This window comes from Pteropus medius, unplaced genomic scaffold (assembly GCF_902729225.1).
Source record: "Pteropus medius unplaced genomic scaffold, Ma_sr-lr_union100, whole genome shotgun sequence".
Classification (NCBI taxonomy): Eukaryota; Metazoa; Chordata; class Mammalia; order Chiroptera; family Pteropodidae; genus Pteropus; species Pteropus medius.
The window spans coordinates 2,655,608-2,679,883 of NW_024340695.1; the positions used below are offsets into that span (position 1 = coordinate 2,655,608).

General features: G+C 40.9%; 1 protein-coding gene across 1 annotated transcript in view; it reads left to right on the top strand.

The window, feature by feature from the left end:
• The first annotated feature begins 7,577 nt into the window (after positions 1-7,577).
• SYT16 (synaptotagmin 16) overlaps positions 7,578-24,276 on the top strand; it is a 200,621-nt gene continuing 183,922 nt past the window's right edge. Inside the window, exon 1 of the mRNA XM_039864486.1 lies at positions 7,578-7,664. Coding sequence (XP_039720420.1) covers positions 7,652-7,664 — 13 coding nt within the window. The 5' untranslated portion in view covers positions 7,578-7,651. The remainder of the gene's footprint in view (positions 7,665-24,276) is intronic.

A 24,276-nucleotide genomic window follows, 5' to 3' on the forward strand; every position in this document is an offset into this window, starting at 1 on the left:
TAGGGAAATACATTAAAAGTGCATTTATCTAAATGGTTCAAATACTTGTAATTTTCTCACTTAGAAACTAAGAGGTCAAAAATTTGTATCCTAGTTCTGCCACTAATTTATTGTGTATCCTTAAAAAATTTTATTTTTGTTTAAATTCTTTTCTCAGCTATAAGTTCAAAATCATACAGAAGTATTTTACTGACTTGTCAAAAATATTAAAAACTGCATAATACTTTGAAAATGTAAAGATATGAATGTTAAACTTCAAAATAATTACTGCTGGAAAGTATAAGCTTTTAAAATGTACTTGGAATACAGGGAAACCAGAGTGATTTTTAGTGCTTAATGTGTTTTTTGAGGTGATTTTCTTAAGTCATAATAATTAAAAGGTTGCACATTTACACACATCCTCAGATTGATATGAGACAAAGCTCTTATGGCTCAAGTGACAACTTAAGGAGCACCTGGTTTCCCTTTTCAAGTTGAATTAGTTATATATGTTCTTCTTAGCAGCCTATTTTAATAATAACAAAAAGATTCACACATATATAGATAAAATATCTTTAATTGAGGTATCTTTAAAAATGAACTTTATGAGCTGAAAATTACTTTTGCTTTGACATAAAGAGCCTAGGAAAATATGCAGAATTATTAATGCCTTCCCAATTTATCTTTGATTCTTGAATTAAATTATAGTTGGAAGAATGCTTACTTTTTAAATGGCATTGAGAGGATTCTGGGGGTGCTTAACTTCACATTTTCATCTACCTTTTGAACAACTATGTAGTAATTTTCATAGCACATTTAAAAAATTCCCTGTATGAAAGTTAATGCCGGTACCTCTGGCTGTATAACCTCTTTCTATGAGGTATTTTTTATGCCTGAACTGTTTGATTTAATGTGCTGTATATTGCAGGTCTGGATTTTATTATTATTTTTTTTTAGATAACTTTGGACAGCCTCCTTGAGGTTGCAAGGAACGAAGTCACTTTATCTTAAATGCTGGAGGCTTATTTTAAGAATACAGAGGACAATAAAGTGACTGTCTCATCAGAGGCACGGCTTCTTGGAAAGCTGAAAAAATGGATCTTAGTGATGTAGTGAACACAGCAGCGTGGATGGCCGGGTTGTGTCTTCATCTTGAAATGAATGTCCATTGCTATGTAGTCACAATATGCATACTCTTATTCATGTATTTTCCAGCATCTCTCTGCACATTTGTCTCTCTGCTACTTCTACTGTCTCTGAAAGAGGTCTGATTGATTCTACCAGTTATAATCCAAAGGAGAGTCCCATGACTGGGCACAGATTACTGGGTTATTCTGGCCTCGCTTTTGTCCACTAAATGATGGCTGTCCTTAGCTAAAGCATAGATCCATAGTACAGTCAGCTGTGGCCAGTTAGCAGGGTCACAAGCCACAAGGCACAGCAGATTATGTGGCAGGACCTAACTCTGGCAGTTTAGAAATGATTAGGACAGGCCTTTGGACTCTCATGGATTTCTCAGTCCAATCATGATTTGATTAAAATGATAATGATGCTGTACATTATTGTCATTATTGCAACTTTGTGAGTAATCAAATAGTGGCAAAAATGTTCACTAGACAAGCAGCAGCATTGCACAGTGGTTAAGAGAGATTGCTCAGGGGTCAGAAGCCTGGGTTCGCTCAGGTATTACCATGTAAAAAATTAGGGGTGCATATCCCTCACTGATTATAATTCCATTTAAATCCCCTTCTATTCTTTGTGACATTGTTAGTTTTCATTCTTACTTTTGTTCCCTTGTATACAATATGCCCCTTTTCTCTGGCTGCTTTTAAGAATTTTTTGGTTTTGGTTTTCAGCAGTTTGATCTGATGTGCCTATTGTGGTTTATTCTTTCAGTCCATCATATATGTTTTTCTGCACTGGTCTCACTCTTCTCTTTCCAGTACTCGAATTACATGTGTGTTGACTGCTTGATACTGTCCCAAGAGGCCATGGTGGCTTTTTTTTTTTTTTCCCTAGTAATTTTTTTCTGTGCTTCAGACTAGATGCTTCCATTCAACTTGTTTTCAAGCCCACAATGTTTTTCTTATATATTCAACCTGATGTTAATTTTATCCAATAACTTTTAAAATTTAGATATAGAAGTTTTTCAATTTTAGGAGGTCCCCTTGGTTCTTTTTTCATGGCTTTCATGTCTCTGCTGAAAGTCTCCATTTCTTTACCTGTTTTAATCATCTTTTATTGCAGATTGTTTAATATACTTACCTAGTTGTTTTTAAGTCTTTGCTAGTTCCAATATTGGGGTAATCAATGTGTTTCTATTGGCTGATTTTTTTTTCTATTGACTGCAGGTCACATTTTCCTGTTCTTTCCCTGTCTAGTAATTTTTTTTTTTTTTTTTTGTATAATGATACCTATTAGAGGTGCTGGATTCTGTTATCTCCCTCTGAAGAGTGTTGAGTGTTGACTAAGAGGCAGTTAAATGACTGACAGAGCATCTTGAACTTTTGGAGGTTTGACTGTAGGCTTTGTTAGCTGGATCTGTTTTGGTCTTGTCCTTAGTTTTATGGCAGATACCTTAGTCATGGTATATGACCCTTATTTCTAAGGATTGGCCCTTCTTAAGTTTTAATGGAAAGCCTAAAGCATTTGCCACATCACTATCCTGGCAGGGCTTGCACTTTGAACTCAGGAGACCGCTGGATGGGCAGCTGCTGAAATATCTGTTCAGCACGTTCATCTCTCCAGCAGTTGATTTGCTCTGGAATCAATGGAGTTCTTGTCCTGCTTGCAGCCTAAGATCTGAGGGGATTTTACACTCATATTTTAGAGTTGCCCTCTCTGTAATTGCTGCTTTCAGGATTTCCCAGCTTGATTTCCAGCCACCCTGATAGCCCAAACTACATTGTCTGACTCCTCAGGTCAGTAAGACTCAGATTTTCTGCCTGAGTTCTACCTGCCCTGTTCCATTGATATGCACTCCGGGTGAAGGTGTATAAACACTGATCTCGTCTTCTGTCAAGGGTTGCATTCCCTACAATTTTTATTGCAGGAAGGAATGAGACCATAGCCTCCTATTTACCCAGAGATTACTGAACCTTCTTCATTGAATTTGTGTCCTGAGTGTCTCCTAGATTACCCAGATTCTACTTAGTATTCTTTGGGAGTTTATTAACTCATTTAACTCACCCAAATGTTATGTGATCATAATTTAGTGTCATACTAATCTAACGGCTCGAAAGAAGTTGGAAAAGCTTTATTTTGTTTATTACCATAATCCATGTCATATCTGAATATTATGAAGTATTTGAGTTCAGAGGCCTAGGACAGATACAGAGATTGGATGAAAATCAAAGGCAAGTTTTATGCAAAACAATAAAAAACTCTTGTCATATAAAATGCTCAGTAGCTCATAGGCTACATGCACAAATCATAGTTAAAATAAGTTTTCTATTTTCACCTACTCTAACAAAGCAAAAGCAATAGCTATTTCAACCAAAAATAGTCTCTATAGTGACGCAGACCTACTCAGTATATGGCTTCATCCCCTTGCCCTTCCCTGCCCTCATTTCTTGTTTATGGCCAGAGTGTTGACAGAGTCAACAGGATGTGGTCATAGGCCAAGGGTCAGAGCCTATATAGTAATTTCTGAGCAGTGCGTATAGGAGGTATTTGTCCTGTCTTATACTGGAAATGAACTCAAGCAGTGCGGATGTTGACATTTGAATCACAATTATGGCAAATAATAAGTCAGAAGAGCCCTGCAATAATCTTAAAATACTTTAGTTAAAATATTAAAAAAAAATTTTGATGTTATTTTAAAATTTATTTTTCAATTACAGTTGACATGCAATATTATGTTAGTTTCAGGTGTACAACATAGTGATTAGACATTTATATATCTTACAAAGTGATCACCCTGATAAGTCTAGTACCCATCTGACACCATACATAGTTATTACGATATTGTTGTCTATATTCCCTGTGCTGTACTTTACATCCCTATAACTGGCCGTTTGTACTTCTTAATCCCTTTCACCTTTTTCACCCATTCCCCCAACTCCCCTACCATCTGGCAACCATCAATTTGGACCTTAGCTAAAACATTTTATAAACAATTGCTCAGTCCTGTCGATTCTCTGTCCTGACCCTCTTTATGTATATACAGCCCCATAGCTAACTAACGTTCTCCCAGGCCATTCAAGCATCTCTTACTTGCCACCCTCAGAGTCTTGAGGCCCTGGGCTCCTCTGCCTTCTCCCAGGCCCTCCTCAGTCCTGCTGTGGCTTCGCTTCTCCTCCAACCCCTCGAGCCCTGTGGTTGGCTGTTATGAGGACACAGTGACTTAGAATCCCTTCTCATTTTGGCCTTCCTGAAGTCCCATCTCCTTCTATTACGTGTTTTACCCAGAGAAAATGGAGAAAGCGTGCGCCTGGCCTCCTTACGCCTATGCTCCTGAGGTCTAATTCCAGGTGGGCCCTCACTGCTGGCAGTCCTTTTGTATTTATCCTTGGTTTCCCACTCATCTTCCTAACGGAGGCAACTTAAATCCTTTCCCAATGTCTGAAGTCCTCAACCTCATGTCTACTCCCTTCCTTCTTGGCAACTAAGCATACGTCCTACATTACAGAGAACTTGGGGACCACACAGCATGCCTGAACTCTTTCAATGTTCCTCTTCTAACTACAAAATCCTTTTGGGCCATCACTTTCTTTTTCTCAACTTAAGTTTCTGCGACTGAAATGGGCCTTTTTCTCCAAGGTGAAACTCTCTGCCTATGTTGGTAATGCCTGCCACTCTTTCATCTAATGCCCATTCCTGCCTTTTTTAGATCCTTCCCCTCCAGTGGCTTCTTCTTCTTCCTCTTGTAAGTACTAGAATCCTGGTTTTATACGTACGGACTTATGTATTTTTCATTCCTGTTATGTAATTTCATTTACCATGCGGGTCTCCCTGTCTCTAACTAGATCATGGCATCTACTGCCTTAGGTTGCGTAGAGAAGCAAAGGAGCCAAAATCTTGGCCTTTGAATTTTAAAAGATAAGGTCTGTGTATAAGATACAAAGATTTGCAAGAAAGCAGGATATTTTAAGAGTCGGTTTTCCAGCCCCATAGGAGATAGACTTCCTGGGCCATAGAGAAAGAAAGGGTCATAAAGGAGAGCAATGCGGTGAGATTCTTCCAGGAGTGTGAGAAGACAAGCGAAGACATGCCCAACAGCCCTTCCCTAACCCCTTCTTTGCTGGCACATCACAGAGGCTGTTAATACAGACAGCCCCCCACCCCCACCCCAGGCTCCATCACAGCTAGAATTGATGGAGAAGGCTTTTGAGGGCTTTTTCAAAGAATGTCTTCCCTAATAAAAAGAGAGATGGGAAGGAATACTCCCTCCCCCGACTTTTGAAATGTTATCATGTAAGGATCTGGGGTTGTGTGCTGCAGCAATCTTACTGTGATCACGAGGGGGAACTGCTGCCAACAATTTGAGGATGACAGAGTAGGAAAATGGAAAGAGTCTGAGTCTTCACGGGCATTGTTGAGATGCAAAACCACCTTTGTGTTCCTAGTTATATGTTGAGGCCACCAGTGTGTGGTTACATATGTAGTTGAAAAACATAGCCACTCCTTCCATTCCCTTTTTTAGAGAAAAGTTCCATATCTGAGGACTAGGGGGGATGACAGAACTTCTAGATAGGTTGGGAAAACTGAGACCTAAGGGACCTTTGTCTCACATCACGTTAAACATCTAGTTTGTTGGCACAGCATGCAGAGTTCCCCTTTGCCGCCAAGGTAAGGGAGTTATAAAAAAGGAATGGTTGTGTGGCCTGTTAGAAAAGGCCCGAGACTCCCTCATGGATTTCCCTAGAATGGCGTGAGCAAACAGCCGCATTTCCCCTGAAGAGCAATAGGAAAGTCAAGGAGAAAAAGACTTGGAGAGGCTTAGGGTGTGGGCGAGAGGGCAGAGCTGTGGCTACTGATCTCACGGACTGGTAACTGGAGGCCATCCACGAGTGGGGGTATGATGAGCTCTGCAGTCCAGACAGAAGAGCTCCATCACAGGGTGGAGATGGCACCCAATGGCCCGATACCTCTTCACGTCCCTGATGCTATCCAACCCTTTCTTCCCAAAGGGGATACAACCGCAAGAAAAAGTCGGAAAGGAAAACTCTAAATCGCTTGAGAAAAACCTGCATGGATAGAGTTTACTAAATATCAAACTTCCTAACAACAGATAGAATGGGGACTTGGGCCAGAAAGTTAATTGTGTTGTAGAAAAGTGAAGTTTTTTATTTTTATATACTTGACTATGTGAACAGAAACATCTTTCCTGCTGAATAATTTTCCATCTTAAAAAAAACAAACAAAAGCCCAGACTTAGCTCAGTCTTGCTCTTCCCCTGTGTTGTTCTCTGGTCATTTCCTGTGTCTGCCCAGCCAAATAGGAGCTGCTTCTAACTGTGCCTTACTCCAGTGTCTTCTAAGTGTCTAGCCCTGGGCTGGGATGATCTCCACTGATTGGACTGAATGTGCATCCCCAGTGCATCAAACAGATTGCATCTGTGAGAAGAAAATAGCCTGCCATATGCTTTAGGACACATGTTTGAGCCATTTGATTCTTTACATAAGGGATCCGGGGGTCTCATGTACCACTGCCCCCCACATACCAAGAGTCCATCAGATATTTGTTTCTGGTCTTCAAGAAGATGGCTATATTCAGCTTTCACAGACAGCTTCAGCTCATTGACCCCCCCTGAAACACAAATGGCCTGTTAGGCACAAGATGTCTGGCTCACTCACTCACTCATTGATGCACTGACTCCAGCAGCCCCTAGTCAGCTGGCAGGGCTGTGTTTTGGCCCTCTGTCAATTAGTGGCTCACCCAGTCTGCATCCAATCGGTTAGTTGGCTTTTCATTCATTTATTCATGTTGGCCTCCAGTCATATAGTCATCCACCCCGCAGTTATTTACCGAGAACCCACTGTGTGCCAGATGCTATTTTCCCATTGGAGACAAAATAGATGGTAACATGAGGGGCATAGGATGCTTGGAACCTTCCAGGATGGTGTGTTGGGGGGTTTCCTAGGAATTCCTGAGCGCTGGAGGATTAACATCCTGCACCTCACCTGGTTCAGCGTTGCCTCCCACTCTCAACTCTTTTTCATGCTTTGCTCCTTCCAGCTGGGGTTGAGCACTGACGCCCGTGTCCCAAGCCGCAAGCCGCAGGTAGGAAGCTCGAGGCAGGGATGAAGTGGAAACTGGGAAAGATGACAAGAAAACAAGACTGTAGCGGGGGACTATAGTGGGAAAGGTAGCCTGGAGAGGCGCCTCTGGTGTGGCCAGAAACGTGTTTATAAGTTGCTGTATTCATTGTCTGGGGAGGGATGGGGGTGAGGAGGCAGATGCTGCGAGGCGGGGACGGGTGGGTCAGCTGCCTAGTGCCTTACTTCAGCTGGCCCTGCCAGCTGGATCCGCTCTCAAGGCCCCGGCGGGCCGGCGGGGCAGGAGGCAGTGCGGCTGGGCGCGGGGCAGCGCGGCGGGGGCGCGCGGCGGGAGCGGCTGTGCGCTGCGCGGCCCCCGAGCGCGCGGGGCCTGGCGGGGAGCGCGCGCCCGGCTGGGCTCCGCGCAGGGTCCCCCAGTCGCCGGCGGCCGCCCGGCAGCCCCCAGCCGGACCATGGCGACTGACAGTAAGTGCACTCGGCGGTGGAGGCCCCGGGTGGAAGGCCGCAGGGCCCCCAGGGTGGGAAGTTCTCTTTCCGACGCCCGTGTTTATGCCGGGCTCGCGGGACCAGCGGCCAGGGTCCCCCATGGCCCGAAGGCTAGCCCTTGCCCCTCAGCCCATCACCCTTTGCTACCAGACAGGGCTTAAGCGGTGCAGGTGGTCCTGGCAGCCCGCTCCGGAGGGAGGTGGCAGAAAGGCGTGCGCAGGGCGCAGAGATGTAGGCGATGCTGTGATGCCTCGGGCCAGCAGGGCCTGTCATTGCAGCCCTTTGGGGGCAGTGCCCTCAGACCGGAGCCAGCCTTCTGGGAGCCCTCCAAGGCGCCACGAGCTTTTGGCTCTGTGAGTTCAAGGTTCGCCTTGAGTTCTGGGTTGGATTTGTACGCTTGCCCCCTGGGCATAAGGGTGGCTGGACTGCCGGGCCATGTTCCCAGTGGGCAGTTGAGGGCTGGCCAGAGACCGCATCCGGTCACTATGGGCAGTGAATGCGATTAGCCCGTGGTTATGTCAGATTAAAACTACTGAATGGAAGTGTTGGAAGGCGCTGGGTTCACCTGCTTGTGACATCTTGGTACCAGTGTTTTATTGGCACACTGTTTTTGGAAATGGAGTCACGTCTAGGAAAACTGGTTGAGTTAGATGCATGGGAAGCTAGTAGGTATTAGTGAAGCCTCAAAGGGAGATCTGAGTGAAAGCGCCAGTCACACCTGCTGCATACCTAGTGTGCAGAAGATGTGTTCAAAGTCTTTAGCACATACCTGGCACATGGTAGGGACTCTGAATGAATGAATGGTGTACTGGTTAGAGATGTGCTTTGGTAAACGTTTTTCTCTGAGAGGTGAGAAGGGATAAACATGGGGGTTAACATTTCTGCAATAATTTATTTTTCTTTTAAACCAACTATTACCCCAGCCGAGAACAAGGCTTTGGTATGGTGCAGAGAGCATGGGTTTTTGTTGCCAAACAGACCTGTATTTTAAACCTCAGAAAGTCACCAGAAGTGGGACCACAACAAGTGTCCTCGGATTCTTTACCTTTAAAGTCAGGACAAAGCTGTCATATCTCTTGCACAGTGATAGGCACACAGTTGCCCCCAGTAAAAGGTGGTTGCCCTCCCTCTCTCTCTGTCATCATTTTATATATGCAGAGATACCAACATGCTCTCCTCCTTTGTAAATTAAATAAATGTAGATCAGGTATTTATAATAAACTCTTCTAGTCTGAGCCAAGGCTTCCTTTTTCTCTGCTCATTTATAAAAAGTGTGGTCTGTTGTTTTATTTATTTTTTTTGTCTAGGAAAATAAATAATGGATTTAAGCTTTTATTAACAAGGACTCAACAAAGGAAGATAAATAGATTTGGCCTATTGTATTTCTCAAGAAAAAGGCTAAGGGGCTTGAGGTATCAATGGGCATAATGCAGTGAGACAGTGTTCTAGTATTCATTTTCTTATATTTTGGGTAAAGAAGATGCATATGGTTTTCTAGGAAAAAAATAGTCCACACTCTGTCCCAATTTATTTAAATAATTGTTTCTTTCACTTCTTTACATGGTATATTCAACTCTATTGAAGAATCTAACTTTATCCTACTGGTTTTGTTTGTTTACGGGAAAAAAATTATGATGATATTCAGCCAGCTTAGCTCTTGAGCAGATTTTTAGGCTCAATCTTAATTATGTTCATTCTCAGCTGGGATGGAGCTGGAACTCTGAAAAGTTTCTAGACTGTAGGGGATAACTAGTTCATTTTTGCTCTTATTCAGAAGCAATGTGACAGACTTACTATGGGTCCTTACTGTGGAAATGAAGAAATGAGAAGGATTCTCAGCCAGTATCTTGAAAAATTCTCTACAAATCTTGACCAGGTCTGCACCTTAAAGTCCCAGAGTCCTCTTCTAGTTAGCATAAAGGTGATCCTGAAACCGTAGAGCCCAGGGTTCCTCCCCGACACAGATTTCTTCGGTTAGCTCTGGTTCTCAGCCTAGCTGCATATTTCAGTTACCTCTACAGCTTTAAAAATATGCTGGCCTTGGTAGACATATATTTTTAATGCAGTAAGTGTCACACTTTAGTGTGTATCAGAATCACCTGGAATATTTATTAAAGAAAGAATGCTAGGCCCTACCCCCAGAATCTCTTATTCAGTAGATCTATCTGGGTTTTAGCCTGAGAATTTACATTTCTAACAAGTTCCAGGTGATAATGAAGCTACTGTGCTCCCTGTCCTCCTTAGCTCTGTAGGTGAAGGAATGGCAGGTTAGAGGCAGACAGGATCACAGAGTAACGATCACTTCTTCAGCAGTCCTGTCACCACGCAGTGGATATATGGCCTCATTAAGATATATCAAACCTGGGCACCATGTTGCCTTTGGCTATAGCTGACTGCTTTCTCCAAGAAATTTCCCTTGAGAGAAAAATTGGTTCTAAAGCCAGGCAAAATCTGAATCTTCTACTCTAGTCATTTCTGGAAGGAATCCAGAAAGATCTTCTTTATGAATGTGGTATGTAAAAGGATATACAATACATAGATATTTTAAGAATATTTGCCTGGCCACTTATAACATTCACCAAAAAAGAAGGTAACAAATAGAAAGAAAGTGTCCTTATTTCAGAACAGCATGCTGTATAAAGGTAGATCGTAGAGAAGGAATGGATAATCTGAGCTCCTCAATGTAGTTTTCAGTGATCTATCATGAAATGGACTTTGAGATCTTCAATTCCCCTGGAACTATACATATTTTTATTTGTATAACTCGGGCTTATACGATCTTTAAAAGATTGAAAAAAATTGGGAGGAACTGTAATAGAAAAAATGGTAAGAAAAAAAACCCGTTAGTTAGCCTGAGCAGCCAGTTTATTATATAAAGTGGTGGTACTTAGGTATTTGAATTATGTTTCATGACTCCCTCAGAAACAAGTATTCCAGATAATTTTGTATTTCTAGCTCATAGTGAAGTATTTTTCTTGTTTTCTTCCATTTATGTCATTTGTTGCATTGTTAATATTTCTCCTTCTGAGTCTTTATTGTTGAACTCACTATAGTCTATTTATAAGAATTTCTTAGGAACAGCTAGTCATGTTTGGGCAATGCTGGAAATATGTAGCTGTATTATGCTCTGGAAATCTCAGGCAATTCTTGGTTGGATGGGTCTTTGAGGCTGCTGTTGATGAACACTTGGCTTCATAAAGGAAACATCTGGTCCCCACCTGGTTGCTTCTGGTTTACTGGTTGATCTAGTATCATTTTGCTTGGTCCACCTACAAGCTCATTATTATCAGGCAATGTTACTCCTCTAGTGACCATTCCTTCCCTTCTATTTACTGGTCAGCAACCTGCATTTTCCTTTCTCCCCATCCTACTTACCCCATCAGCAGTTTCCGCCAAGTGTGTAGTCCTGGGGGAGAGAAGGAAGAGAGTCAGGGAGGGAAAAATTAAATTTAGGCCCTAAGCAGGTAAAGATTATGAACCTCTGCTAAACAGTGAGTTAGTTGAGATATTCAGGGTTTAGGATGTTTAGGATTGAAAAGAAAATTGCTTGACTTTGATGAAAATGGACTCAAATTCTTGAGTAAAATTATTTCCAATCATATTTATTAAAAAGCATACAAATGATGCCAACTAAAAAATATAGACAAAGTTAGAAAATTATTACTTTGTAACCATCAGTAATAATTGATTCAAGCAAGAATCATTCATGGATGCTAAACTATCATGTGAAAACTCGAAGATCAGAATATTTACATCCTTGGAGAATTTCCCCACAGATCACTTATTAATTACAAAAGGGGGCGGATAATAATTCTTACAGTAGAGAAACCTGGAGTATACTACCTTAACCAAACAATCAAAGTTATCATCACGAGTAATGGAACCAACTGATATTCTGTGCTTCTTGATATGAAGCACTGAGGACACAGTGCCCCTTGTGCCAAAAATGTATAACCTGGTTCTAATTAGGAGGAAATAGCAGACAAACCCAAACTGAGAGACAGTGCGCAAAAGTCAGTGTCAGGAAAGCTGGCAGAGGCATTGTTCCAGACTGAAGGAGACTAAAGAGACAACTAAATGCAATGGATCAGATCCTAAAATGGAGAAAAATCCTACAAAGAACAACATTGTGATAATTGACGAAATTTGAATATGGATTGTATATTGGATAATAGACATATCAACGTTAAATTCCCTAACTATGATATTTTTATTGCATTTTGGAGGGGTGTATCTTTCTAAGGTGAAACTGAATTATTTAGAGGTAAGGGGACATGATGTCTGCAACTAAATCTCAAATGTATTAGGGAAAAAATGTATGTATATATACACATTTCTATGTATATGTGTGTTATACAAGAAAAGAAGAGAGAAAATGTGGCAAATTCTAACATTTGGTGAATCTAGAAGTTCTTTGTATTATTCTTACAACTCATGTAAATTTGAAAAAAAATGACAGCACTTGGATGCAGATCTGTAATTCTAGGCATTGCGGTCTAATTCTACTGAGTTTAGTTTTTAGAAGAAATAATATTGAAAGAGTCCTTATTCTGGACTCCTAATTCTGGTTTGAGATGGTAATGTTAACAAAACTGTTTATTACACAAAATTTCATATGCATACAAAAGAAGAGAGAATAGTATAATAAACGCCTACATACTCGGGTAATCTACTTTTGACAATTAAAAAGTGTTTTGCCAATCTTATGTCTTCTACTTTTTTTGGGAGGAGGTACTTTGAAAGCAAATGCAAGACATCATGTAATTGTAAGCGCTGATGCTTCAGTGTGCCTCGGTGCACAATTTTTTCCTCCCACCATGCTGCTATTGCACTTAAGAAAAGTAACAATTCTGCATTAAGAAACGACAGTGTTTAGATATTATTAGTGCTATAGAATAGTAACCAGAGTTCTGACAAATCTGTTGATTTGACATATATGGGTTGTACACTTGTTTTCAGTTCGAAGTGCTGACTAAGCCTGGGTAATTATAAACAGTGTGGAAGAAGGGGTCTGAGAAGCTGCTTGTTCTTGTTTTGTTTTCCAAACTCCTCCTCCTGTTTTTAAACCAAGGATTAAATTCTTAAAGAAAACCTAAATATGGGTATGGAGACAGTAATCTGGGCTGATTTACTTATTAGATGTTGTCCTAATGAAACATTCTGAAAGTCAGTGAGTCTGAGTGATTTCATCCTATTTTAGTGGAATTCCATATGTTTTAATTTCAGCATGGCATCTTTGATTGGTTAGGCCCAGAAAAGCTTTTTCTTGACAAAGCTGACTTTCTGTTTTGTAATATAAATGGGCCAGATCTTTTGGGAGGAGTAAACTTCCTCCTGCATGTGGTAGATTTGGATGACGTTTGATAAAAAAGATGCCCATTGTGCCATTTAACAATGATTATCTGTATTTTTAAATGATGGTAAAACTCATTGACAGCACCGTCTAATCAATTAAGGAAATATCTGAAGCACATATTGCAAATTAAATTTTTATGCTCAGCTATCATCCTTCCGTTAAGGGATTATGCACATCTGATTTAGGCAGTTTAAATTTATGCATAGATACCATCCTTTACAATAGATTTTTTTTTTTTTTGACAAAGTTTAATACTCTCGAGAGTTCTAATTTTAGGAATGCAATAAGTCATATTTTATAGTTTGATTTACAATGAAGCAGAAGTTAAAGACATAAAACGATTTTATCTACTTTATGTAAAAATTCTTTTAGCTTATGTACTAGAATATTTACATACTGCTTTCAGCATAATCTATTACCAATCACAATTAGGTTTTCAATTCACTTAACTTGATAGAAATTTCAAAAGCATAGTTTCAGAGGTGCCCGCATTCTGAACTCTAGCCCTGCCACTCACGGGTTGGGTAATCTCTGGTAAATGTCTCTGAGGCTTTGATTTATTCCGTTCTGAGTCACAGGAATTAAATGAGGTGGTGCACATAGTAGGTATTAAATAAATGTTTGTCTCCTCAAGGTCCTTCCCGTAGCACGTGCCTCATGTAACAAGAACAATCTGACTTTCAGAAATGGAATCCCCAGCCACTGATTCCATATTTTCTTTTTGAAGAGTATAAAATTAGGACCAAATGATCTGTTTAGCAATGTAAGACTCTAAGGAAGGGAATCTAGGAGAAATTGCCCAAAGGTACGGGACTCAGATTTTAAATAGAAATATTAATCATGATGTTTTCTTTACCAGTGCTTATTGTTTTGCACAAGTGTGCTTGCAGAATGTGCAGCGAGGATGTGAGATTGTGGTGCGTGTGCACATGTACAGTTGTAATAATCTAGGGATAGGCTCTTACAGGGGCTACCACAACTACCTCTTATCGAAGGTCCAGGGGCATTCTGGGATCCTGTCTGCCGATTTGCCCTTGGTGCTTGCTCTCTTCGGGCTCTGGGGCCTGCCCCTATCCTGGGCATGACTGCTGTAGCTGTAGCACTGGATGAATGTTGCTTCAGGGTCCCTCCCCAGAGTCTGATACTCTCCCGAAGTCTTATGAAAAAGCCTGTCTGATGATGTCAATAAGCCTGAGGAAACTGCTGATTTTTCATTATTGAGTTTTGAAAAGGCTTAATCTTCTAGTAATGTTTATACATAAGGACCTCCTCTGCTTGGTGTCTCATAGTCCTGACCTTGGCCATCCAGGTTCTGAGAGGAGCCTTTCTCTGTCTCACACTCCTGCCCTGGGAGGCTTTCCCACTTCCCGCCTTGACAATCTCTGTTTCTCTTGCTTCCCAGCTCATGCTCTAACTCTCCATATCTGCCAACCTGCTTTCCCCTTCTGGTTCACTCACTATTCCTCTGAATTTTGACTGAAACACACTGGCTCTGTCAATCTCAGGTTTGCAGAGTCACCAGCAGCTAGGCTGCCTGTATCCAGCTCTGCCCTGCTTCTCCACAGGGAAGACGGAGAGACAACCCTTCACTCCTCAGCTTCTACTGTCCTGTCTTCAAGTTTTTTAAACTAATTTTTTACTTTTCAGTTATAGTTGGCATACAATACTATATTAGTTTCAGGTGTATGACATAGTGATTAGACATCTGTATAACTCACAAAGTGATCATCCCAATAAATCTAGTGCCCCTCCGATACCGTACATAGTTATTACAATATTATTGGCTATATTCCTTATGCGATGCTTTCTATCTCCATGACTGTTTTATAACTACCAATTTGTACTTTTTAATCCCTTCCCCCTTTTTCATTGACCCCCCTGCAACCTCCCTCGCGTCCGGTAACCCTCGAAATGTTCTCTGTATCTGAGTTTGTTTCTATTTGTTTATTTTGTTCTTTAGATTCCACGTATATGTGCAATCATATGGCATTTGCCTTCCTATATATGCCTTACTCCACTCAGCACACTACCCTCTAAGACCATCATGAAATGTCTTTTTCATCCACTTACTTTTAGTCTCTGTGTCTTTTCATATGAAGTAAGTCTCTCGTAGGCAGCATATGTAAGGGTCTTGTTTTCTTATTCATTCAGCTACCCTATCTTTTGATTGGAGCATTTAATTGTTTTTCATTTGAAGTACTCATTGATAGATATATAGTTATTGCCATTCTTTAGGCTTTTGATACATATTTTTTTCTTCTTCTTAAAGAAGACTCTCCAACATTTCCTATAATACTGGCTTAGTGGTGATAAACTCTTTTAGCTTTTCCTTGTCTGGGAAGCTCTTTATGTGTCCTTTGATTCTAAATTGATAACTTTGCTGGGTTAAGTAATCTTGGTTGTAGGTCCTGGGTTTTCATCATTTTGAATATTTTGTGCCAAACCCTTCTGGCCTGCAAAGTTTCTCTTGAGAAATTATCTTATGGGAGCTCTTTTGTAGGTAACTAATTGCTTTTCTCTTACTACTTTTAAGATTTCTTTTGAATTTAACCTTCGACATTTTAATTATGATGCGTCTTGGTGAAAGCCTCTTTGGATTTATCATTTTTGGGACTCTCTGAACTTCCTGAGGTTGTATGTCTATTTCCTTCACCAAATTAGGGAAGTTTTCCATCATTATTTCTTCAAATAGGTTTTGAACTCCTTGATTTCTGTCTTCTACCTCTGGTGTCCCTATGATGCGAACATTGGTACTCTTAACGTTGTCCCGGAGGCTTCCTAAACTATCTTCATTTTTTTAGATTCTTTTTTCCTGTTCTGATTGGATGTCCTCTTCTACTGTGTCCTCTGTGTCACTAATTTGATCCTCTGTTTCATTCACTCTGTTGATTCTCTCTAATGGACGCTTCATTGCAGCTATTGTATTCTTCATGTCTTACTGGCTCTCTGCTATGTTTTCCATCTCCATTTTTATGCTTTCTATCTCTGTTAAAGTTCTCACTGAGTTCATCTACCCTTTCCCTAAGTCTTATAACCAGTGTTTTGAACTCTGCATCTGGTGGATTGCTTGTCTCCATTTTGGTGAATTCTTTTTCTGAAGCTTTGTTCTGTTCTTTTGTGTGGGGCATGCTTCTTTGTCTCCCCATTTTGGCTGCCTCCTTGTGTCTGTTTCTATGTATTAGGTAGGGCTCCTAAGTCTCCTGGTCTTAGTACAGTGGCTTTATGTAGTAGGTGTCCTGTGGGGCCCCTTGGCACAGACCTGAGAGAGGTCCAGCTGCAAGCCAAGTTCAGCAGCAGCCTATGCACCTCAGAGGCCACCTGGTAAGAGTTACCAAGCAATCCACATATGGCTGCCACCAGTTCTGGGCTTATAGGTGCCTTCAGGGAACAAGTCAGAAACAGAGGCCGACTGCCACTGGCATGTGCCTTGGGGCTGCTCAGCAACAAGTACAGGGCACGCTGAGGCCAGATGCTGCTTCTTTGGGTTTTGTGAGCCTTTGAGAGATTTTATGAAAGTTCGCAGCAGGAGCCAAGAGAGCCCGTTTGTATGGAATAAATCACTGGAAGCAGCTTGGGTGGGCCCACAAGTTGGGAGAGGTGGAGTCTCAGGGAATCCTCTGGGCGGAGCAGCCTGTGTTATCTAGGTTGATGGTGCCTGCGTCTCTCTGCAGGCTGGGACAGAGGACGGCTTAATAAAGCAACAATGGCTTCTTCCTGGCTTCTTCCTGCACCTCTGTCTGGGTGCAAGCTGCCCCTCCAGCCCTCACCCTGAAGCCTGATAGCTCAGTGCCATCCCATATGTCCCTGGCACCCCTCAAGCAGAGCTGGAGCTCAGACTGAGCCAGTCCATCAACAAGTAAGGCCGGGCGTGGGCCCTTTAAGAGGGAAGGTCTCCTTCCCACTGTCATCCATCTTTGTCAGCCACAACCTCCACTGGTTTTCATAGCCAGAAGTTGTGAGGACTTCCTGGCATTGGAACCCTGAACCCTGAACTGGGGAGCCCTTTGTACAGTTGGGACCCCTCACTCCTTGGGGTGGGGGAGGTGGCTCTACAGCCAAGATAACCCCCCCAATTCTTGATGGCCACACACAATTGTGGGATGGACCATTTCATGTCTCTACCCTGCCTACCTTTTTTTTTTTTTTTTTTAATTATTATTATTTATGCCTACAGCACCTGGTTTTTCTAGGTGGTCTCCCATCCAAGTACTAACCAGGCCTGACCCTGCTTAGCTTCTGAGATCAGACATCAGGGTGGCATGGCCATAGACCATGGACCGTGGCTCCACTGGGGCACAAACCCAGGACCTTCTGCATGTAAAGCAGACGTGCTAACTGCTACACTATGGAACCACATCCACCTCCTACCTTTTTGAGGTGACTTGTTATTTGAAGTGACTGAGATGTAGGGCTTCTGTTTAGCCCAGACCTCTGGCAACTCTGCATACTGGTGGCTGTGTAGTTTTGTTATAATTTTGCTGTGGTTGTTAGAGGAGACATGAACAGCCTTTATCTTCTATGCCATCTTGAATCTCAATCCTGTCTTCAGGTTTTTTAGAGGTGCATTATAATGTCTTTCCTAACTGATCCATTAGCATAAAATCAATTGTTAGATTTGCTGATGATAATTACAATCATAATTATATTATGGGTTATTTTTGTTTGTGCTCTCCTTGTATTTATTATCTATTGCTGCATAACAACTTACCACAAACTTAGTGACTTTTAACAACACACATTTGCCATGTCACAGCTCTGTAAATCAGGAGTCTGGGCAGGGCTTCTGGGAATCAGGAGTCTGCAAGGCTGCAGTTAAGATGTCAGCCAGGGTTTGGTTCTCACCCGAAAGCCTGAGGCTTGACTGGGGCAGGATCCACTTTCAAACTCACATGGTATTGGCAGGAATCAGACCCTTGTAGGCTGATAGAATGATGAACTCCACTTCTTGCTGTTTGTTGGCTGGAGGCCACTCTCAGCTTCTTAATACATGAACCACCCCAATATGGGCACTTATTTCATCAAAGCCTGCAAAGGACAGAGTCTCCTAGCAAGACAGATATTGAAATCTTATGTGATAGAATCATGGAAGTGACATCTCATCACCTTTGCCATATTCTATTGCTTAGAGGCAAGCATAGATTCTGTCTCAACTCAGAAGGAAAGGATTAAATAAGAGCCTGAGTACTAGGCAGTGGAGACTATTGGAGATATCTTAGAAGTGTCCACCATGAAATTTTTAGCATCTACTTCTTCAACTAGATTTTTGTTTGGAGTATCACATGCCTCTTTAAAACTAGATAACATTGGATAGTAAAGCCTGAAATGATAACTGCCTCTCTCAGAAAAGAATTCTAATGTTAACCAAACTTGCATTGCTGGGGCAAGGCCTACAGAGAAACTCACGGAGCTCAGCAATCTGCTTTAATGGCCTTTCCTGGTGATTCCGATGCACGCCGAGTTTGAGAACCACTGGGGTGCAAGCAGCTTATCCTTGTGTAACTCAGAGGTCAGCTCAAGTTCTGGACTCCCACATCCCCCTTCATACAAATCATAGAAATCAAATTCCTAGAGCTCAGTTTATCATAATCTCGTCCAATTCTTTGTTCCTGCTTCTAAGTGTCTCGTGATCTCTGTATGTTTACTGCGATGGCTGCTCTTGTGTCTACATTGTAATGACCCAGATGAGGAACTAAATCCATTTTTCTTAATTTACATGAACACATACGATCCATTCATTTGAAAGACATTTGCACATATAGAAGACCAATTGATGGTTTGGGGGAATTGAAGAAGTTTTTATTTTAGTAACACAAACAGCTTAAAACTGAATATTAGATGTGCCCATTCTAAAATGTATTAGCCATTCCTTCACCATCTTCTCCTTATTTTCTTCTCCTCCTCCCACTGATTATCTTTTTTCCTACAGAATGATTTAGCAATTCCATTTGTTTTCTTGTTTTCTGTAATAATTAGCTTTTTTGTTAATCTGTTTTACTTAACACAGGTTTTTTTTTTAAATTGGAGAATAAAAATACTAGTTTATATAAAAATTAAAGATTGTTAATAGTTTAAAGTGTTTATTTTACATAAGGGTAACTCTCAAAGAGCATCAGATTTTTTTAAATTAAACAATTTTTTTTCAGTCACAGTTGACATGCAATATTAAATTAGTTTCCAGTATACAGCACAGTGAATAATTGGGCTTTTTATTAAAGGCAATAGAACTCACTCAACTATTTTAAGAAAAAAAGGGATTTAACTAGAGAGTATGCAGCAGCTTACAGAATTACGTGAAGATGCCAGAGAAATAAGCTTGTTAGCCACTCAGTCATAGGTAGTATATATCTCCACTTTTAAATTTCTTCCTTATTTCTTAGAATTTTCCACATTTCTTTGAATACGTTTTCTTGTAGTCTCAAATTAATATCGAATTAGTTGTTTATTTTCTCTCATGAACTTATGGCAGTTTTCTCATGGTTGCTGTCTGTGGATTTCCGGTCTCCCCCACAGGAGGTGTGCTAACCCATACTGACAGGAGTGAGGGAAGTGGTTTGAAGACAGTGTTATTGAAAGGCTACACTCACATTACTGAGGCAGTTGAGTCTGCCTTTGGTGAAATTTTAGACATTGAGCATGTCTTTCTTTTCTATTTGGAGGCTCTCTAAGGCCTTTGAGATTGAGGGGGTTTCAAATCAGAATCCTGTTCAGTGGTAACTGTGCTAGCAGCGAGCAGGGCCGGGCCTTGTCACAGGTACGACGAGCAGGGGAAGCTGGTCGTTGAGCCGTGGGTTCAGTATCTTGAGAGCTACTCAGGCCTCACTAAGGCTATCGGAGGGCCTGCCTCTATAAAACAGGAATATTAACAATATGAGGATAAATCCTTCAGCAGAAAAGTCCTCTATAAACAGGCTTTCTACTATGTTAACTTTGTCTCCTGGATTCTGTAACAAACCTTAGATTCCAGAACTGTTACAAGTTGAAGATTTGCTTCTGGTGTACAGAGTCACTCTGCCACCTTGTGGCCATGATTGAGAATTGTACTTCCTCAAGTGTCAGCCTCCTTTCTAGGTCCCGGAATCCTGAAAAGCTGGATTGTTTTGGCCTTTGGCTTTGCCAACCAATGTAATTTGAAAGGATATGTTGCAGCACATACTACAAGAGAACTTTCTAGCAGTTATAAACATTTATTTGTGCAATAAATTTCACTGTCTTTATAATAGCATCTTGATATATTAGGTAATGTGTGTTCAAAGTAAGAACGGGCCAATGTTATGTTCCAAAGCTGTTTCAAGAATGCTCTGAAAGATCCTGTAATATTTCAGGGGGTCTGAATGAGCATTGTATAGTAGGTATTAATTTTAGATCACAATATTATTTTAGGTCACATTCCCTTATTTCTCTAAATTACATTGACTTAGTTGCCCGGCTGGAGGGAAAATTCAATCTCAGTCATTACTGAGGTATCTTTGCCCACTCCATGGGATCATAGAAGATTCCCAGACTAATACAATGACACAGATTTTAGGGTGGGGGTAGCCCAGTCTGCTCCATCATGACAGCTGCATTGTCTGATATGCTGCAGCTGAAGACTAAGAGCATCTAGGACGAGTCAGAAGACACCCCCAGTCTCTCCAGTCTCACCTTCAGCTAGTCACACCACTGATAACTCTGGGACACAGTACATAGTATCCATCCACTGTAGGCTTCCTAGAGTGGCAGCTCCCCCCCCCCACACAAATTTAGGAACAGTGGGAATGAGGCCTGGCTTTCTGACAGAGTACAATCCCTCAAACTCATTCCTTTCCTGGTCTTTAAGAATATTGATGTCCTTTCCCTCACAGCAGAAGCCCTCTTTCACAAATCACTGGGTGGAAATTCAGTGGGTACCTTGCAACTTCCATTTATGACCCCACAATACACAATGCCATTAAAACACTTGTGTGTTTCTGGCCAAGGAGTCCAGAACTCCAAACTTATAGCTGTCCACCTTCTTGGGAAGGAGAAGAAAAAATGCTGATAATAGCAATAGTAGCAAGAAGAAAGGACAAATTAACATGTCAATAAATCATCCTGTTCCAATTGTGTCTGGTGCTGGCACCAGGCCTAAGGCCCACAGGGCAAAATCATCTGTTTACTTGGTTTGAATGGATGTTTGTTTATTGAGTTTGTACCTTATGGTAAGTGTTATACTGGGTTCTTGAAATAAGAAGATGACCTTTCAGTCACAATTACATAATGTAAATGGGGTCCTTATGCTAGTAGAGGAGTATATCCAGAGTTGTGTAGGAGTGATGAAGGAAGTGACAATAATGCCATTTGATGTGGCAGAAAGACTTACCCACAGGAGCGGGCCTTTGAGCTGGGCCTGAAAGTATGAGAAAGCATCCTCATGGTGGGGAAGAAATGGGGCACAGGACATTCCAGGTAGTGGGACTGCAAGATTACGAGAGTACCTAAAGTGCCGGCTTGATGGGAGAATGCTTTGTGCCTCACTTTGATGCCTGTGTAGGAATTATTTGGTGGAGAGAGTGACTGCAAGTGAGCTGGGCTGGAGCCTAATCTCAGAAGACCTCATTTACCATACCAAGACAATTTTAATTTATCTTTTAGGCTAGTAAGTCACACTCTTAGAAATCATTGTGTTGGAACACACTTATAGCTATGTCCCTGGCTTTTGCTCCATGTCACAGAGAATGCTTGGCAGCTCCCCAGATAACCTACTTTGGTTATAAGAAAAAAGAATGACTTTATCCTGTGTCATTGCTTTCCTATTCAGTAGCACCTAATTAGAAGTAGTGGGGAACTCCTAGATTAGCAATTTTTAATTAAAAGTCTTTTGGAATATCTGATTCCGGTTAATTTGAAATTCTTTAATTTTAATTGATTATCTTAAATTTTTTTTGAAATTTATTATATCTATCCAGTAACTAAATTGTAAGCACTTCGAAGAAAGAGAATATCTTATGTTTATTCCTTTGATGTTGTCTACGTCAGATGCCTTTGACAAAAATTTATTGTTTTTGTTTGAATGAGAAATGCCTCTAGTCCTTCTGTTTGCCTTTGAATGTGTTGGTGATAATTAGTGAATCAGAATGTTCTGATTACTCTTGAGGCCAACATTATGTCTTCTTTGACTCTGTGACAGGGTTAAGAGGCTGAACTAGCTGGTATGAAAATGACAGTTGTTCTGAAAGATTATTTGAAAAGGCAAGGCATCATTTTTATTTGAAAATCAATTAGGATTTTTTTTTTTTGAATCAAGTTGATACTATAAACACAGAGGTTTTTTTGCCTGTTGGCTTACTGATGATTTAAAGTGTGGTGTTTGACTTTCTGTTGTTCTTTTCTTGTCCCGACCAAAAACAGCTTCAAAGGCAGCAGAATTGAAACCATTTTGGACCCTTAAGTCTCTGGGCCCTTTATGGGCTGGGTACCTTGTGTCTGCTGCTATATTCCGGGTCAGGTTTTAATGTACAGCTGGAAGCCAACATTTTGCAAATAGGGAAACTCAAGCACAGGGGACAAATGAGTTCTTTAGGAGTTTGCCTAAATTTTGTAAACACTGTTGCTTATTTTTTTCCACTTGCCTAGTGATGACATACACAGCAAATACCTCCCCATTCCAACCTCATTTAGATATAGAAAGGAATTCAGGGTCTTTTGTCTCATAGTAGTGATAATACTAGCACTTAGTCCTTACATTAAAGACTCTTTTCTCAAATTTTTCTCTCATCACACTTGCCTTTTATACGAAGTAGAGGAGATAAGTTTATATGAATGGTGAGTGCTGTATTGAATAAATATTCTAATCCTCCTGAAAGGACCCAGATAAGCTATTGATCATTAGCTTGGCGTCTAGAAAGCTTTTCTCTTTATAATTCATCAACTACAAATCAAAAACAAAGTCCTTGAGCTCAAGAGACTGACACAGGTATGTTTATACTGCCAGACTATTCAGTGCTATCTAAATCTAAGTTAATTTCCTAAGGAGACTTAAAGGAACAAGCTTATGCTTACTGGTGGATTAATTAAACTATAATTTTGCATGGAACTGCAGAAGTATATGTGTATATAGTAGGATGATTATTAAGTTATTAAAAACTATTATGCAAAATAGTTTACCATAAAAATAGAATGATAATTATGTTATTATCAATTAATATCCAAACAAGGTTTTTCTATGTCTTAGTGTTTTTGGAGCAGAAGCCAACAAATCTCATTTAAGTGGATCCAGTCCTTTTGCAATAAACCTGAGTTTTTTGAATAAGTCTATAACTGACATAGCTGAAAAACAAAAAAAAAAAACAAAAAAACCAAAAAAACCCAGACTCTCATAACTAACATATCAAATTAACACATGCGTTTTCTATCTTCCCACCCACATATTATCCCTGAAGTCCTCAAAGGCATATGAAAAGGCAGAACCAGAAACGTTCCTGGTGTGGTTGAAGGATGGCAAGGAGGCCAGTGTCTGGAGCAGAGTGAGTGAAGGGAGAGTCGGAGGAGGTGAGTTCAGGTGATGGAGGGCAGGATGGTATAGTCCTGTGAGCTAGTGTGAAGACTTTGAATTTTACTTGGAGTGAGAATTGAAGCTATGAAGGATTTTGATAACATGTACTGTGATCTAGCATTCATGTTAACAGTGTTGCTCTAGCTGCTTGTTTGAGAATTGACTAAAGGTGGATGAAAGGTGACACCAGTTAGATAAATGTAAGCCAAAGATGGCGATAACTCGATTCAGGGGAGAGCAGTGGAAGTGGTGACAACCAGTCAGGTTTTTAGACACACACACACATACACTCTCATCTCCAATATGACATATATATTGTCCTGAGGATAGAACTGACAGGATTTGCCAATAGACTGAATATGGATTATGAGACAAAGATACCAAGGATCATTGTAAGGATTTTGGCCTGAACAACTGGAAGGAAGCAGTTGCCATGAATTTAGAGAGAAGACAATAAAAGGAGTAGGTTTGGGCAGGTGAGGGTTGGCAGGGGAGATCAGAGGTTCAGTTTTGGAAACATCAAGTCTGAGATGTTTGTGAAACATTTCAGTACAGATATTTAATAGGCATCCAGATGTCTGACTTTGGAGTTCATGGGAAATACCTGGTTTTGATATAGGAATTTGAGAGTCATTAGCCTTTGGGTGATATTTAAAGCCATGATACTGGCTCACATCCCCCAAGAAGTAAGCATTGGCATGGAGAAGTAGCCAAGGACCCAGAGG